General features: G+C 37.9%; 2 protein-coding genes across 26 annotated transcripts in view; one reads left to right on the plus strand and one right to left on the minus strand.

Annotated features, from left to right (window-relative positions):
• The window catches only part of KIF6 (kinesin family member 6), a 381228-nt gene that overhangs the window by 249129 nt on the left and 112586 nt on the right, over positions 1–19513 (plus strand). Inside the window, exon 1 of one of the 19 annotated variants that reach the window (XR_013383568.1) lies at positions 16927–17062. The exons of the other annotated variants lie outside the window; for them this stretch is intronic. The gene's annotated coding sequence lies outside the window, so the exon portion shown is untranslated. Of the gene's footprint in view, positions 1–16926; positions 17063–19513 lie in introns of those variants that run through there. 19 annotated transcript variants of the gene reach the window in all.
• The window catches only part of LOC144317564 (uncharacterized), a 61734-nt gene that overhangs the window by 26781 nt on the left and 15440 nt on the right, over positions 1–19513 (minus strand). For 6 of the 7 annotated variants that reach the window (XR_013383572.1, XR_013383569.1, XR_013383573.1 and 3 more), the window contains one exon: positions 4779–4906. Coding sequence is in view for 2 of the 7 variants with exons in the window: in XM_077904151.1 (XP_077760277.1) it covers positions 4799–4906 (108 nt within the window). In the remaining 5 variants the exon portion in view is untranslated. Of the gene's footprint in view, positions 1–4778; positions 4907–8534; positions 8723–19513 lie in introns of those variants that run through there. The other variant, XR_013383570.1, reaches the window with a different exon arrangement.

Below are 19513 nucleotides of genomic sequence, written 5' to 3' on the forward strand. Positions count from 1 at the left end.
CTTCAGCATTTTAACTATGATGTAGCTGGATGTGAATCTCTTTGTATTTACCCCACTTATAATTCATTGAATTCCTGGATGTATAGATTAATCTTTTTTAATCAGATTTGGGGAGTTTTCAGCGTTATTTCTTTAAATTTTTTTTCTGCCCTTTTCATCTCGTCTTTTAGTATTTCCATTACTTGTATGTTAATATACTAACAGTGTCCACATTTCTCTGGGGGTTTATTATTTTTTATTTATTCTTCTTTTCTCTCTGTTCTTCAGATTGCATAATCTCTGATGATCTTTCTTCAAATCCATTCATTCTTTCTTCTGTCAGTTCAAATCTATTGAGCCCCTCTAGTAAATTTCTTTTTTTTATAATAAATTTATTTTTTATTGGTGTTCAATTTGCCAACATACAGAATAACACCCAGTGCTCATCCCGTCAAGTGCCCCCCTCAGTGCCTGTCACCCATTCACCACCCCCCCGCCCTCCTCCCCTTACACCACCCCTAGTTTGTTTCCCAGAGTTAGGAGTCTTCATGTTCTGTCTCCCTTTCCGATATTTCTACCCATTTCTTTTCCCTTCCCTTCTATTCCCTTTCACTATTATTTATATTCCCCAAATGAATGAGACCATATCATGTTTGTCCTTCTCTGATTGACTTATTTCACTCAACATAACACCCTCCAGTCCATCCACGTTGAAGCAAATGGTGGGTATTTGTCGTTTCTAAGGGCTGAGCAATTATTATTGCTCCAGATTTTGATGCAGTTAAATCCAGCCCTTTTACAGTAGTCTTTGAGGCCAGGTTTCAAGGCTTGTTCTAACCCCAGGAGGGCTCTTATTAACAGTCTGTTTCCCTGGTTCTCTATGTTAAACTTCTGTCTCATCTCTGTTAAACTTAAGCTTGTTTAGTTTGTTGCCTTCATGGAGCTACCAGTCTCCTTTTAATTACTTACCACTAAATCTCCATTGTTTCAATAGCATCCTTAGATTTAAACATTTCCATTCTTTCTGTTCTAAATAAGACAATTTCCCCTGGGACAGCGGTGAAGCTCTCTATTGTTATACCTGCCTCTTCACCTGAGCTAAGCCTCTGAGCAGCTGCTCTGGAACTGAGGATGGGGACAATGGTCTGTATCTCTTGAAGCAACATTCCTGTTTTGTGGAAGAAATGCTGGCCAGGAGCAGAAGCCTTTTCCCTCATCACCTTGCCTCTTCCAGTATGGAACCATCATTTTATGGGCAAACTGAGGCAGAGATGATCAGAACCCAGCATTCTTGGGCCACTACTCTTGGGGTAGAGCTTCTGCCTTACAAGTGGGGGATAAGAGGAAGGGAGTCCCAGACATCTCATCAGCTCTTACCTAGAATAAAGCTCCTGCAACACAGAAGGTCTGAGAAATTATGCTAGCTTGCTCTTCCTAGAGAGATACCGTAATAGTAGACTGGGAGATATGGGGAGAGGGAGCCTTGTGTTCTAATCTGCACTCACACAGTGTACAACTTCCATCACCCTGAGGTGAATGAGAGGAAGAGAGTCATGGTTCAAATGCCACAAGCTCTTGATATTCTTACCAAGATTTAGTGGATATCTTTAAATAAATACTTCTCCATTTGCCATGTGCCCTTAGGATAATTTCCAGGGACTTAAAATTTTTTATATAATTTTCACAAGCTGTAGTTGTTTTGCTGGTGAAAAGACCCTCTGAGCTCCTCATATCACCATTTTGGACATACCAACTCTCTTATCTTTGATTTTTAACTGAGGAACCATTGTTCTGTGTTCTTCCAGAAAGTCCAAAGTGTTCTGGTACCTTTTCTTGATAGGAAGGAAGGAAACAAGCAAGCTAGTCTTATTGTCACATAATACTGTTTATCATAATAACTTTCTCCACAACCATATTTACATATTCAGCAAACATGAATGAACACTATACATGTGTGCTAGTTCCTGGAGTACAAAGTCCTGAGGTCAAGGAGCTCACAGAAAAGTCAAAGAAGTGTATAAAAATAAAGGAGCCCTTACTATGTAATGTGGCAGGGATGAGGGAGGCATGTGGAGAATACTGTGCCATGGAGAAGAGGGAGTAACATTCTGCCTGGAGGCATTAGGCTGGACTTCAGGACAGCAACATCTAAGCTGCCTCTTGAAATAAATCCCACAGAAGTGGTGAAGAACATTTGAGGAATAGGGAATGGTGTGGGCCAAAAGAAGAGAGGCCTGAGAAAACATGATAGGTGAAACATTGATAAGACTTGAAGCACTTGACTGTGCAACACAAGTCAGAACACAGGATGTACTATATGGGGGGAGTTGCAGAAGAAAAGACTTAGGTTGGGCCCCAGTTGCTAAATCCATAAGGCTTGGAAATTATGGTATAAACATAAATACTGAGGAGCCTCTGAAAGTGCTTAAGCCTCAGAGAGGCTTAAACTATCAGGTTTATTTTAGAAGGATACTCCTGACCAGCCTGAGGAGAGGGTGAGAATGGAGTCAGGGAGAATGTGGAAGGTGTGAGCTACAGTCATTTAAGCATGAGATCATGAAGATTTGAATCAAGACAATGGTATTGGTGATAAAGAAGAGATGGATGGGATAGATCCAGATGAGAGAAAATCAAAAGGTTTGTGTAACCAGTTAAATGCCAATGATGAGGGAAGAAGTCAAGGATGATTCAGAAGTTTCACCCTTGGCAGCTGTTTCTCAGTTACCTACTGTGTATTGCATTTTGATGACAAAATCATTGCTTTGGGTTTTGGAAAGATGAGAATTACTTGTCCAAAATTCTTTACTTGCCAAAGATGTGTCTGTGTCATGCATTTGGTAAGAGCTAGCCTTTCCTTGCCCTCCCTTCATAACTTCATGGCCAGCAGTGCTAGCAACTAGAGAATAGGGTTGCCTCTTTCAAGGCTTATGCATACCTAGGGTACAACATCCCTGTCTACCTACAGAAGCAGCAAAGTAATCCATTGCCTATTCTGGAAATGAGTAATACATTGCCATCTGGTGATGCCAGAAATATTTAGAGAAGTGGGTTACTAGGAGAGAAGTCTTGACCAATTAAAATGTACAGATACATCTTAAAGCTGCTAACTCCCATCCAGCCTTTTGCACAAAACCTAGTTTGCATGTAACTTTCTTTTGCCATAAACTGGCATAGTCATGCTTTTAGTAACCCAGAGTTTTTTTGTTGTTGTTTTTTGTTTTTTGTTTTTTGTTTTTTGGTTTTTTTTTTTTGTTTTTTTTGTTTTTTTTGTTTTTTGTACATTAACAGGGATTTTACAAATGACCGATTTTAAAGGGCAGTTTTTGAAAGGACTTTAATCCATTATAGATGTATCACTGCACTGAATTCAACAAGTTGTAATGATCACCCACAATCCGGAGACCAGTGAGCTCCTTTGGGGTCTTGTTCTGCTCCACTAAATGGTGTTCATAAACATTCCACCTGGTCTAGCCTGGCCACTTCAACCTTCTGGCATCCAGGCTGTATGAGGCAAGCTTGCCAAGTGATGGCCTGACAAGACTTAGGAGTAGGAGGAAGCCAGTGATTGTTCTATATTTCAGATTCAACCTGTAACCAGATGCTCACAATTTTCAATTATAAAAGAATAGCCATATAAGATAAAGAAACATTAGATGCAAAAGTAGGGAAACTTCACTGGGGCCCTGAAGTTAGTGCACAAGCTTATGCTTAACACACTGGCTAATCTAAAGCAGATATTGGATTTAATTGAGATCATTTTTTCCAAAAGGAGGGTAAGCCTCCCATATGCTCAGAGGTTCCCTCATCCTCCAGATACTCAGCAGCCAAAATAAATATGTTTTCATTTAGCCTGGAAATGCAGATGGTCTCCAAATGCCTGATAGTCTATCTTGTTAATCATAGCCAAGCCAACATTAACCACTCCCTGCTGCTCAACTATGAGCATAAGAATAGTCCTACCCCACACTTCCTTTCCAAAGTGACCAGACCTCATAAAGTGCAACAGGGCATCAAGAAGATGTGGGCCCTGACCTGCTAGCCTCACTCCTACTGGGCTTAGCCCACCATGCAGGTCCCTGACCATATACATTGGTAGAAGCATAAATAACAACGAGCACACTGCTGAAGTCATAAACATGTGCACTAGATAAAGCAGGATACGTGAGATAGAAAGAAGGAGATGGTGGGAGATTTTGGAATGACACGTGAGGTAAATTTTAAGAAGAGCGATGATTTGCAGGGGGTATAAGAGGAAGAAAATGAATGATGGCTCCAAAGGCAGGAGAGGTAGGTTGTGTATGGGAAGGAGCGAACCAATTTATTTGGCTAGAACACAAAACACCAGCTGGAGGGTAGAGGCAGATGTAGAATGATAGCACCTGACAGGATCCAAGAGTATGGATTTTTATTTAATACAAAAGGCAGTTGTCAGTCCCTGTGGGGACTCAGAAAAGAGAAGTGGTGATATAAAAATATGGTTAAATAAGTTCAAGAGGCCATCTGATAGGTTCATATGGTTATTTTTTTAACATTCTTGAATTTTTAATGACACAGGAGATGCTTTATGATATGAGGAGGAATAAAAAGGATTAATGCAAAGTTTGGTTTATAATATTTCAATTATGTTACCTAGATCTAAACCTGCATAGAAAAAATTTGTGAAGATACACTAAAATATAGTTACTATCCTCTATCTTGTTGCTACATTGTCTTACTATCTTATTTTTTCTTTTCCCTTTAAAAGTTAATTCCAAATAGTCTCCAAAGAATGTTATTTTAAAATATGGAAAAAAAATTACCTGTTCTTTGAAACACAGTATCAGAAGAATTTGATTGGATTGTAGTTTGAAGTTGATGAAGCTGGTGGCAGATTAACTATAGAGGTTTGCACAGTATTCAAGTGGTGAGTTAGAGGCCTGATTTCACACTGTGGGAGTGAGATAAAGATGAGAAAATAGGGGAGCTGAATTAGGAGGAATAACAGAAAGAACACCATGAGGTTTAGCATTACATATTCAAAGAGATGAAAATAGAAGCCAAATGTCACAGGAAGGATAAAGGTGCTACCTAGTAATTAAGTTGAAAGTAGAAAGGGTTAGGCAAAATTCAATTTAATGTGATCCTTTTTGTTTTAGGTGTTTATGGGATATAAAAGTTAGGCCAAAGACTTTATTTGACACATTAATACAGGAACCCTTAACAGGTTTCCTCACTGAGGGCTTTCGTTTGTTGGGTTTTCTCTAATGTTAAACATTTGATCTATGCTGAAGGCTGAGTCTCGATCCCTCTAGCTCTGTATCTAATCATTCAGCTAATGACTATTTACTGAACTTTCTCTGTAAAAATCCCTAGCCTTTATAATTTAATAACCAAAAACTGACATATACAAACTACTATAGAAAAGATAGATATGATAAAGTCTCTATGACAGGATATATGACTCTCGACTTCTCAGTTGAGATACCTCTTGGGCCCTCCATTATCTGGCTCCGCCCCATCTCTGCCAGCTTATTATTCTTCAACATATACCATTATTCTTCAACAAACACCTCTAACCAGATCATGCTGCCTACTGTCTCTTTTCCCAGTGTGTCATACACATTGTAGGAATGTTTTCAGCTGCAAGTTTTATCTGACTATTAATGATGTAAGTTATAAAGACAGACATTATTTTCTTATGAAATTAAATGGCAGGGAATCTCAGAGTTGGTACAACAGTTCATTAATTATCATCAGGATCTTAAGTTATTGCTTCATCATTCTTGATGTATTGATTTTTTTATTCTTGTGGATTGTCTCATGGTAATAAGACGCCTGCAATAGCCCAGAGATCACATAATGCTCACTGAAAGCAAGACAGAGGAAGGAATAATGCTAGCAAATTCTCTTCTTGCGATTACCCCTTTATCAGAAAATCAGGATCAGAATACCTTTCCAAAATTTCTCACACATTTTCTTTGGCCAAAAATACATCATACAACCACTTTAATGTGCAAGGAAGTCTGGGAACATGAATATTTGGTTTTTCCAGCCTCTAGAGCTGCACTGTCCAATATAGCCATTAATTACATGTGACTATGGAGTATTTGATATATGGTGAGTGCAGGTGAGGCTCTGAATTTCGAATTTTATTTAATTTTAATTAATTTAAATATCAAATGGATGCAATAAAAAACACTTTTCTACTAGATACAACTTTATTGTTTTGACAGAATTATATTTCACTTTAATCTTGCATGGCACAAGATATTATTGTATTGTAGTACACTTGTCAACAGGTGCATAAATTGTTTCTATTATTATACATAAAGATTTCATTAACCAGTTTTGTCAATATGGATGCAAATATTAAAGGGCAATATTTTTTAGCTCTCACTTTGGTTATCGGAAAACTTTTAAGGTTGTTTGGAACAATTGGGAATTTAATGAAACATAAAATATAGATGATGTTTCCAATGTGAACTCAGCATCTGTGCTGTAAGTATAAAATATGCAATGGATTCCAAAGATTTAATGTAAAAAGCAAATGTAAAGTATCTTAATAATTTTATAAGTACTGATTACTTATTGAAATTATAATATTTAAAACCTATTGGGTTAAAAATATGTAATTAAAATTAATTTCACCTGTTTCTTTTCACCTTTTTAATGCATTCTACTAGAAAACTTAAAATTATATATATGACTTGTATTATATTTTTATTGAACAGTGATTGTCTAGAGTAAAGGGAAAACAAAGGTTAAGAGGATTGGGGATGGTTTTTAGATTATCCAACCAATAGGGTTGGCCTCACTCATACTGCCTGTATCCCCTGCACATGAAGAATCCTCTCACCTCACCTGTTAATTGGTACAGAATAGTGCTCAATACATTTTAATTATGATTTATTGTTATTCCTACTGCTATTAGGTTAGACCTTAAACAAGATCTGGCTGGGCTTTAGGTAAATTCTAACTTCAAGCTGACCTCTTCCAAAAAGTTTTCTTTGATCATCCAGTTTAGCACTCTTACTCTGTGTGCATGCTCACGTTCATATAACAAAAATTTATTGTATATTGAAACAAACGAGAAAGAATGCAATAATAAAGTTAATAATTGCCAGGAGGAGTCATAAAAGATTTCCCGGAAGAGGTAGCACTTTAACTGAAATTAGAAGAGTGAGTTGGACCCTGCCACATAGGAATGGGTCTCCCAAAATGAGAAGGTAGTATTGCAAAAGCACAAAAAGACAGTGCCTTTGGATACTGGTGAAAATTTTCTATAGTTAGAGAAGGTTGCTTGGAATCGAGGCTAGAATTTGGACTTTCTGTAAGGGCAAAGTGAGGAATAAGCAGGATATTTCTCTAAGCAGGCAGATAATGTGAACATATTACATCCTTTCTCCTTGTAAAGGATTTATTCTAATTTTGTTTCTCTACCTTCTCAAAGTATATGCTTATTTCATTAACGTACAGTCATCTTTATTTTCTAACATAACCCTTAAACTATAGAAATGCCACTAATACTGATTTCACTGCATTCCACAAGATATTATATGAAAACATTAACATTGTTATAGTGTCTACTTTCTTTTTTAGTTTTGCTTTGACTGACAAGTAAATTTGAGTTGTTCTATAAATGTTTAAACATATGGACTTTTTAAAGATGTCTTTTTGTTGTTAATTTCTAATTTTATTACACTATGTCAAGGAACATGGTTTCTATGACTAAATCTTTGTACTTGTTAATATTTGATTTGGGACCTAGTACTTGTTTGGTTTTGTCAATTTTCCATGTATGCTTTAGAAGAATGTGTATTTTCTTTCCTATTTGTGGGTATAGGATTTTTATGTGTTCTTTAGATTAAGCTGGCCAACCATATTATTTAAAATTCTCAATATTTTAAATCATTTTTTCTAGTAAATCTTTCAATTATTGAGACAGTATATTTAGCTGAGTATAGAATTCTAGGTTGATATATTTTTCTCTCAGTGTTTTAAAGACACTATCCTATCATCTTTTTGTTTTCATTATTATTGGGAAGTATGCTGTCAATCTATCATTCTTTAATAAACAATATGCCTTTTAAACCCCTGTCTACTTTTAAGATTCTCTTGTCTTTGGTGCTCTTGGTATCAATTTTATGCCTGGAGAATGAGTTTTGTTTTTATATTTCTTGCCCTGAATTTATTGTACTTCCCAAGTACCAGGATTTACATATTTGTTATTTTAGGAAAATACAAAGCCGTTATCCTTTTAATTATTGAGTCTGCCCCATTCTCTGTATTCTCATCTTTGGAAACTCCTACTAGACCTATGTTGGACCTTATTATTCTATCTCTCACATCTCAACCTCTCATTCATATTTCCCATCTCTTTAGATGTCTGTGCTACATTTTGATTGATTTCTTTAACTCAGTCTTTTGCTTTTGCTTTTTGAACCTTTGTCTCAAAGAATGCCAAAACCAGCATTGCCTTTGCATTTTCTAATTACCCGACACAATCCATTTTTTCAAAGCCAGCTTAAAGATTAGTTTCCTTTATTTGTAACACAGAAATTCTAATATATACTCACACAGCCAGCTAGTCATCATTTTCCATCAGAAGTGTGTACTGAATTCAACACTTCCTTTCCATCCCCACTGGTCTCCTTGTCAGTTATGCAGCTCAGATAAGCAGACAGTATAGCAGCCAGTAAAGAAGGCTCAGAATAAACAGTCAGAGACATAAAAGGAGAATAATAAGGGAACTGTGTAAAGATGCAAGAGAATGAAATTTTAATAGTAGGAAACATTCAGTTTAATATCCAGCTTAACTAAATATTAAATATTTAACTGAATATTAAACTGAATAATTCAGGAATATTGAATAAATATTGAACAATTAAGGAATATTGAATAAACTGAATATTAAACTGAACAGTTAAGGAATATTCAGTTTAATAGTTAAGGATACTACAGAGATGACAAGAAGTATGAGAATTGAAAAATGAGTACTAGAATTGCCAATGAAGAGATAATTGCTGAGTCTTATATTCTCCTTTACTTTTCATGGATTTCGCTGAATTTTTATTAACTACAGTGATGAGCAGAAAGCATAGAAGATGGATATTCAAAAAACATTAAGTGATTGATTAATGGATTTTATTTGGGGATTTGGGAACATACAAGTATAACCATTTAGTCACCATGGTTTCTATGTAAGGGGCGAGAGATAACAGATTCAAAAAACAAGAAAGGAACTTTTAAATTGAAAGTAATTTGGAAAGGATGTAAAATTTATAAGTCAATTTTTTTTTACATTTTATAATAAACAATTTCCGTTCATTTCCCAGCATGCCTTAGATTCTTTCTTCTTGGTGGGGTCATTCTAGGCTTGGGAGGGGGTAGTAGTAGTCAATGCCTATACAGGCTGGGTCAGTGAGGTGCAGTTCATTTTTTTTTTCTTGGGATGAGAACTTTTAAGATTTACTTTCTTAGCTAATTTCACATTTGCACTACGATATTATTAACTGTAGATCCCATGCTTTACATTATATCCCCGTGACTTATTTTATAAATGGAAGTTAGTACCGCTTGAACTCCTTTATCCTTTCACCCACCTCCCAGTCCATCTCCCAACCACCAATCTGTTCTCTGTATCCATGAGTTTTGTTTTGTTTGTTCATTTGATTTGTTTTTTAGATTTCAGCTACAGGTAGAATCATATGGTATTTGTCTTTCTCACACTTATTTCACTTAGTATAATACTCTCAAAGTCCATCCACATTGCAAATAACAAGATTTTATTTTTTTTTATAACTGGGTAGTATTTATACATCGATGAACCTTTAGATTGTTTCCGTATTTGGCCTACTATAAATAATGCTGCAGCAAACAATAAGGATGCATATAACTTTTCAAATTAGAGTTTTCTTTTTCTTTTTTCAGATAAATACTCAAATGTGGTTCAATTTCATTCTATTGCATATGGCTTCCCAGCACCATTCGTTAAAGAGACTGCCCTTTTCCCCATTGTATATTCTTGCCTCCTGTGTCATAAATTTATTGACCATACATGTGTGGATTTGTTTCTGGTTTCTCTATTCTGTTCTGTTGATTTTTTAAAAGATTTTATTTATTTATTTACTTGAGAGAGAGCACAAATAGGGGAAGGGGCAGAGGGAAAGGGAGAAGCAGATTCCCCACTGAGCAGGGAGCCTGACACGGGGCTCAAACCCAGGACCTGGGATCATGACCTGAGTTGAAGGCAGATGATGCTTAAACATCTGAGCCACCCAGGCACCCCTTGATCTATGTGTTTTTATACCAATTCCATACTGTTAATTCCAAAGCTTGTAGTACAGTTTGAAATCAGGGACCATGATGTCTTCTCCTGTGCTCTTTCTCAGGATTTCTTTGGTTATTCAGGATCTTTTCTGGTTCCATATAAATTTTAGAGTTGTTTTTTCTATTTCTGTGAAAAATACCTTTGGAATTTTGATAAGGATAACACTGAATTTTAGATTACTTTGGGTAATATGGACATTTTAACAATATTAATTCTCCCAGCCCATGAGCACAGAATATCTTTCCATTCATTTGTATCTTCTTTAACTTCTTTCTTCAATGCCTTTTAATTTTCAGTGTACAGGTCTTTCATCTCCTTGGTTAAATTTATTCTAGGTATTTTATTTCTTCTTGATGCAATTTTAGAGGGGATTTTTTTTTAATTTCTCTTTTTGATAGTCATTGTTAGTGTATAAAAACACAACGAATTTTTTATATTGATTTTGTTCTCTACAGCTTTACTGAATTTGTTCTAACAATTTTTGGTGAACTCTTTAGGGTTTTCTAAATATAAAATCATGTATTTCATAAATAGTGGCAGTTTTATTTCTTTCTTTCCAATTAAGATGCTTTTTATTCCTTTTTCCTGCCTAATTGCTCTGGCTAAGATTTCCAATACTATGTTGAATAAAAGTGGTAAGAGCAGATGTCCTTGTCTTGTCCCTGATCTTAAGGGAAAAGCTTTTAGCTTTTCACTTATGAGTCTGATATTAGCTGTGAGCTTGCCATATATGGCCTGTATTATGCTGAGGTATGTTCCACCTATATCCATTTTATTGAGAGTTTTTATCATAGTAAGTCAGACAATTTAACTCAGAGCCAAGTTCCCCCATATAGCTTGTGGTATCTTCTACAGTGGTGCAGGTGAATGGGCAGCTATTTAAAGTAATTAATTAGAAATTTCAAACCACTCTTCAAAAACAACACACACTTGGACCATACAGCATTCCAGTTCACTCTCAGTCCATTTCTCCTTATTGTTGTTTTAGGAAAGTGTTAACCATATCCAAGGCATCAGAGAAGAAAAATTGTCTTTTCAGATAAGTTACTATTCTTACAACTGACAAAGAAGTAATGACCATATCAAATTTTTCCTCAACCAAAGTCCATTAATGTAGCAGGTGTCCTCAGGAGAGGGCTCTATAACAGAGGGCCTTGGAATTCTCCTTCCACCACAGACTCATCACTAGATCATGTTTATTTACTATGATTGCTCTATCAGTCCATCTGTCTAAGTAACTAACTTTGGGCAACTCAGAAGCATCTATCAGCACTGACTCTTTAACAAAATTGTGAGTTAAATCAATCCAAAGAAAGATATTTCTTCCTTGACCTCAATTCCAGTAGGTCCAAGTGAGTTGGAAAGCAGGCAGGGAAGAATGTCCTGGAATCATAGCATTATAGGAATCGTATGCTGTTGGCTGCAAAAGTTGGTTTTGCATCTGTTCTGAAATGAATTTTCCTGATCGTTTGCTTTCTGTGCCATTTTTGCTATTTATTTTGTTGCTTGGCTTACACTGGGCCTGAGCTTGACTTTGGTCCATACGTCTGGAAAGCATAGTGCAGTTCATTCTCCTTCCACACATCCTGCTCTTTTAATAAAACTGTTCCTTTTTTTTTTTAATACAGAATGGCTGATCACAGAATTTGGTAACAGGGCAAAAACTGATAATTTGCTTAAAATGAGTCACTTTTGTGCCAGACTGGGAGCCCCATGACTCATAATTACAAGTTCAAAGCCTGGCTGTTTAGTAAGAAGAGGAAACCCAGCCAGAGGGGCTTTCAGCCTGCTCACTCTTTGCATTCTTTTTATCCAGAGAGCAAATTACTGCCCAAGGCAACCCAAAGCTCATTAGTGAACCCAGTGAAGACAGGCAGCTTCTTGGGCTTGGACAGAGAGGAGTCTTTCTTTCTATCCAGCCATGTGAACCACAAACAGTTAACCAACTCCTAGAGCATCTGCCAGTGAGCATTTTCTACCACAGATGAATGCCAGTCTGAGAAGCTTTTAAGCAAATTAAATTTAGATCCTCTTCATCAACTAACTACTTCATCTACTTAACTTTTAGCACCCTCTCCTTCTTCCTGTTCCTGATATTGTAGCAGATGGCAGCAGTCAGGGCCCCATGGCCTTGGCATTGTTTTCCCACAATCCAGTTCTGCTTCTGGCTTAAAGAAAAGACAGGATTAAAAAAAAAAAAAAAAACTAAACACTGGGGAAAGAAGTCAGACAAAGCTATTACTGCAAGTACTGAGTGAAGAGCTGCTCATGTGCTGCTACCACGTGAAGAGAGATGACAGAGAGAGTAGAAGATAGACACAAGTAGGAGCTAGGAGCCCAGCAGTAGATGGAACAGATCTATGGCTGCACCTTGGCTAGGAACCCTGGACATCACTGAATTTGGGAAAAGGAAGAATGATACTGGTTGTCGTGTTCAATGTGTGTGTCCTACGCCATACAGATATGCGCTACCCAAACAGAGTGTGCCTGATGTCCAGTCTGGAAGACCCTACAAAGAGCCTCTGCTGAGATCAGAAAGACATGATGGAGGGGAGTGAGCCAAAGGAGAGGGGTGGAGAATGAAGGTGAAGGGATCTTCATATGAGGGAGAAACTCCTCTGGGAGGACCAAGAGGAAATAAGGAGGTGTGATTTCAGCTGTTTTCCAAATCAAGTTAATCGTTTTAAATGAAGGGAGCATTTATGTCTGATGCTAAAATAGATGCCTTTGATAACTTTGTTTATGATCAGCCATAAACTAGGGCGTTGGAACTCCTTCCTTGGAGTTTTTTGTCAACAGCAGCACACATTAATTTTCTTATATCCAACAGAATAGTTTTATTACTATAGATCTGAGAACTCAAAAGTATACCTAAATGCAGGTGCATAAGCAAATACACCACCTAGTTCTGGGATTTGGAGAGAGAGAATTTATTTAAATCCCACTGAGCTACTTCTTTACTATCCCAGATCCTTTTCTACTGAATTCATCTACAAGATGAAGGAGCGAAACGTGCATTTACTGAGGGCCTACTGTGACTAAGACACAGTATTGTGTTCTTTCCATATTTCAATCCCTTTTAATTCTCAAAATGACCCTATGAGGCCAATATTACTAGCCCCATTTTCTAGTTTAGTAAATGGAAGATACCACCTATTTGTAAGCTTTTGGATGAAAAGAAGCTTATCTGATTGACAGATCACAAGCCACACTGCACTGCTATGTGGTGACCAGTCATCTTTGACCTTCCCTTTTCAGCTTCCCCAGTGTCAATAAGCTCTTCCCAAAAGATTGGAGTCTTTCTTTTACTTAGTCTGCATTACCAACCACTTACTCTGCGCCAAGCACAGTATGTGTCCATGCCACATCTTCCAGAACCTTCTTTCAATTAGGTTTGCATCAACTGGAATGTCCTGCACACATTTCACAGTTTGATCATTCTCTTTTCACAGACGTGTGTTTGCTCCCTAATCTAGTCTTTCTGGTATGCAAGAACCTAAATATCCCATCCCCATGGCCACCCCCAATCCTCCTGCCTCCACCACACATATGCATGCGCACACACACACCCACACACATGTACACATAAAGGCATAATTATTTCCACTTCACAAAAGAAAACTAAGGAATACAAGAATTAAGTAACTTGTTCAAGATCATACCCTAGTAGGGTACATTTTTATAACTGTTATTTCTTCCAGGCACTGCTGAGAACTGCTGTCAGGGAATAAACTGGCTTCCTAGAAAGCAACAACTTTAATTCAGAAACTCCCTCTAGGAGTCTAGCCTACATAAATAATCCAAAATGCTTTTGTGTAAATACCACTTCCTTGGAGAGACCTTCCTCTAACCCCCTAAGGAAAAGTCTCATGCATCACTCAGATCTCTCCATCCCCTAACTTTGCATTACCTCTCTTCACAGAGCTAATTGATAGTGTGTATTTAATCTGTTTCTCTTGTCTGTCACCCTCAGTAGACTGTCAGCATTCCAAGGAAATAAGCCTTTGTTGACCAGCTCCAAGAACAATAACTAGAATATAGTGGGCACTCAGAAAACATTTTTTTTTTCAGAAAATATTTATGTTAATTAACTAATTAAGTACTTAAATGTGGAATAACATTTACACACCAAGATGCTCACTGCAGCATTATTTACATAGCATATATATATATATATATATATATATATATATATATGATGTAAAATTCTAACTCTAGAGAATAGACTATAACTAGGAAACATTGCATAGCCACAAAGAGTAATATTTATAAAAAATTTTGATGATTCAGGAAAAAAGATTATGAGATAATGTTAAGTGAAATAAGCAAGCTACAAAATTATGTATACCTTATCTTAACTCTATAATAAAACAAAGCATAGAAGAAACTGGAAGGAAGGTAGAGGAATTGTGAGTTATTTTTTTTTTCCTGCTTCCTTATTTCCCGGTTTTTTGCAAGGGACAAGCTATACTTTGATAATTAGGAAAAGTAAATAATACTCTATAGATGTTCTTCCCTATTAGGCAAAACTATGGGGTTTAAATCTTTAGGACTTGCTTTCTGCATGAATTGTATTCTTCTAAGAATTCCTATAAGATCATACATCTGTAAAAGAAAAAATCCTCAGAAGCCTTCCTGAATGGCTTATTATAAATGGTTCATAATGGCAAATTACCTCTCTTGTGTAGTAAGAGAGGTACTCTTGTTGAGAATGTACAAATGCTAGGCACAGATATTAACTGGCTAACCCTGTGGTGTTCTGAAATAATGTTAGATATCTTCAAAGACTGTCATTTCTGTGTCTTGGAAATGGAAGCTCTTTCCAGGAAAAGGAAAGAGAGCTGTTCTCACAAGCCCACTCATCATTTAGGTGTGGAGTTTAGTTTGGCTCCCTTTAGAAATAATTATTTATAGGTTTATTATGCCTAAAACAGAAACAAAACAAACAACCACAAAAGTGAAAACCAAAGGAGAGAGAGATAGAGGAGTGAGCTGGTGAGGTTAATCAGGGGGTGGGTGAGCAGGAAGCCATGGTAGTTTACCCAGGCTAGGTTTTTCAGAAAGAGAGGCACTTGAAAAATTCTGACTGTGGGTGTGGAGAGAGATCTCAAACTCAGGCATCAAGGTTCTCCTAGGAGAGCAGTATGGTTTTGAGCAGGAGGGCAGGAAGCAAGGGTGCAAATCTGGTATATATTAGGGACACCTATTTCCAATGCAGCTGTTGACCTACCTCCCTCCCTTCCTTTATTTCTCTCTTCCTTCCTATTTTCTACTCTTCCTTCCTTCTTTCCTTCCTTCCATGGCTTCTGTTTCTTGCCCTCCTCTCTTTCTTGCCTAAGTGATTTTTTTAAGAGCATAATCTCTTCCTTCCCTCCTAGCATTGGAAAAGGAGCAATAACCAAGACAGATACACCTTTGTGGAGTTTTCGTTCTGTACAATACATATATACATGTAGTTTCTTATGATGACAAGTGCTAGGAAGGATATAAAGTGAAATAATAACATAAACCGTTGGAGTGGATTGGAGACCAGAGGAGGTAATATGTGAGCTTGAAACTGAATAACAAATTGATATCATAAAGATTCATGGAAAGAACATTCCAGATGGAAGGAACAAAAGACAAGTGTAAAAGCCCAGAGGTAGGAATATGGCTGACATATTTGAGGAACTAAAAGAAGGCCGGTGAGCTGAGAAGACATGAACAAAGGATATGTGTGAGGATCCTGAGGAGGGAGAGATATAGGCAGACATCATGATGCGAGGTCTGCCAGACTGAGGAGTTTGGAGTTTGTTCAGGAGCCATGGGAAGCTACTGAAGAGTTTGAGGCAGAGGAGTGACATGATTATGTTCTTAAAAAAATCTCTCAGGTTGCTATGTAGAGAATATGCTCTGGGAGGGCAAGATGGATGCTGGCAAAGCAGAAGACATTTCAGGTAAGAAATGATGGTGACTTAAGTTGGGATAAACAAGGAAACAGAGAGAAACCAAGAGGTCTAAGGTATGCTTTTAAAAGATGTCAAAAAAAAAGAAAAGATTTCAGACAGAATCTTCTGGTTGTCTGAAGAATCATGGATGAGCTCTAGGATTTTTTGCTTGAGCAAGTGGTACCATTTATTGATATGGAAACAATTAGGGGAAACATCTTGGGGCAGATTTTAGAACAGCATGAAATTAAGAGTTCGGTTTGGAACATGTTAACTTTGAGATTCCAATTAGACATAAGTAGAGATTTCAAGTGGGCTGTTAAATGTCCCAATCTCACCCTCAATGGAGAGGTTGGAGCTAAAGATATAAATTTTAGAGCCATTGGTATATAATACATTTTAAAGCCACAAGACTAAATGAAATCACCTGTTGAAAGAGAAGAGTGCCCAGACTGAGACCTACTGCACTCCAACATCTGGAGGTTGGAAGAAGCCAGGAAGGTGGGAGAAAAATCAGGAGGGAATGATATCACAGAAGGCCAAGGAAGGAAGTGCTTTAGGCAAAAAGGAGGAGTCAACTATGTCTAACAGTGGTGTGTATTGGTCAGGCTATGCTAGGTTATGCTCTGGTAATAAATTAGCACTAATTCTCAGTAGTTTATCATAATAGCATCTATTTCTCATTCACACTGTATGAACACTGAGGGTCAGAGGGATGGAGGTTCTAGTCCACAATCACCAGGCAACCAGGCTGATGTATCTGGGATGACACTACACCAATCACCAGAGTGAGAGAAGAGAGAGCATGGAAAATTGCACAGCGGGTCTTCAGTGCTTCAGCCAAGGGGTAATGCATAGCATAGCCACTCACAACCCACTGGCCAACACCAGTAACATGCACCTCCTCACCTGCAGGGGACCTAGGAACTGGGTGTTGGCATGTGGAATAGTTGGTGACTTTACTGCCCTACCATTGTCTGAGAGCTCAACTAAAATGAGAACAGAAAATTGACCACTGGTTTTAGCTATGCTTAGATCACTGAGAATGTCAAAAGAATACTTGCAACAGAGTGAAGGGAATGAAACTCCACTGGACTAGATTGAGGAGAGAATGGAATGTAAGGGAACAGAAACAGTGAATATAGACAACCCTGATGAGGCTTTTTTTTTTTTGGAAAGGGACCAGAGAAATAAGAAGATAACTAGAAGGCTAATGGGTGGGTGGGTGGGGGGAGATATTGTTAAACAGTATTCTTTTTCCTTCCTTTGGATATCTAAATGTCCCTGAATCTCTTACTATGTCATCCCTCTATAAATAGATGAATTTGTCTCCTTTTTTGTTAATAAAATCAAGACCAGTGAACATTGAATGCTTTAATCTTCCATTTTGTACCTACAAATTCAGATATTTCTACATCTCAGTATAACCACTTCAACTTGAATTTTAAAATATTATTTTGTGTGATGGAAATAATCCAAAGAAGAGGGGGAAGTTGCTCAGGCAAGAGAGAAGGGATAAGAGAAGAAGCCCAGAGGAGTTTGGGAACCACAGCCCAGGTAGAGGGAGTTGGCCTTTGATAAAATGGTGGATGCTTGATCCACTGTCACCAGAAGGAAAGCCTGGATTGCAGTGAGTCCACCAGTCAGGGCTGATGAGGAAGCCCCTGTCCTGTTGCCTTTATCTACCCAATGAGATGAGGCTACTACTGTGGAATGAGCCTGGTTGGGTCAGAAAGCAGAGAACACAGAAGCAGTGGAGCTCACCTGACAGTTAAACCACTCTCTCTTCCTCCATTGCTAACTCATAACTAGCAACTACCTTCAGAATTCTCCTACTGAAGTAGTTCTTGTGCTCTAAACAGTTTGACGTGGGTAGGTTTTTAGATGACTCATTATTACAATAATAACTCATTTTTGCACTTTCACTTTTTATAGTGTATTCCATATTTATTCATTCTGTCAGACTTTCAAATAAATGATTCATAGCTGCCATATTCAGTTTTATTACTGTAAAATGTATACATAGAAAACTGCCTTAGAGATGCACGCACAGTTTAACCAATAATGCTTTTAAGAAAAACAAGTTAACTAGAGATACCTCATCCTTGTTCATTCATTCCGTTGACAAACCTTGTTTGGAGTATCTACAATGTTCCAGGCACTGAGCTTGGAGCTGGAGCTACAAATGTCTAAGGCAAAATCACATGACTTTTGGAACTCATGGCCTGAGGGCGGGGGAGGAGGGGGGAAGGTGCGTAGATGTAGTAGTCATGCAAAGGTATCCAGCAGTTCCAAAATGGAGAGATGCACAAAATGCCACCATGTCTTATTAACACTTCACAATAATATTAAGAGACGAGAGTTTTTATTAGCTTCAGTTGATAGATGAGGAGCTTAAGACTTAAAGCAATTTAAATGGCAGACCCTAGGTCATATAGCTAGTAAGTGAAACCAGCACTCAAACCCATGTCCTCCTACTTTGAATTCTATTGCCTTTCTCCAACCACTACATAAGAGTAGTAGAAGAGCAGCCCAGAGTTACACTCTAAAGCAGATATTTTTCCATCTGAGGGAGGGAGAATAGCCTGACAAGCCTATTGTCACTAAAGCTAGTGTGCCTCTGCCTGAAAATGCCCTGGGGATGTGGGGGACTCATTAAGGGTGTGGTGTCTGGACCTGGAGGTCACTGGACCCCAATTCCCCCCACAGTCAAAGGAAACCCTAAGGTCCTCCTAGTCCATCTCTGTGCCAGTCCCTGAACATGGTGGGCGCCTCCCCACCCCTATGACCTTGCCTCTGTGTTCTCTGTGTCCCTCTGTGAAGGGAGTGACACTGGCCTCCATTGCTCCAGCTCCTGCTCCTCAATTTCTCTAAACCCTGCCTTGGAAAGCCCTCTGCAGATTGCAGACCACGACCCTTCTTTCACTTTCTAGCAATCACCTACACCACCAACACCATACTACCACCAAAGCTTTGTCTATGAGTGTTCGCCTGCTTGATAACGTGAGGTTTGACCTTCTCATAGCCCCAGTGCTTTCTATCACAAGGTCAAGGATAATATTTCTTTGATTTATGTGTAACACTATGCATAGAAGAGGGTTGTCAATAGAGCAGATACTTAGTACTTGTTGACAAATGGTCTGCTTCACCGGTTGACTCACTGCCTCAGTGAATAAACAAATTTTACATTTAAACAATGAAATTCTTTCCAGAGAAAAAGCAGTCAGGATACAGAGGGGTCAAGGGGAAAATGATGGCCCCTTGGAGCTTTTTCACCTCTTTCTCATGGCTATTGCTC

Source organism: Canis aureus, chromosome 7, assembly GCF_053574225.1.
Source record: "Canis aureus isolate CA01 chromosome 7, VMU_Caureus_v.1.0, whole genome shotgun sequence".
NCBI classification, from domain to species: domain Eukaryota; kingdom Metazoa; phylum Chordata; class Mammalia; order Carnivora; family Canidae; genus Canis; species Canis aureus.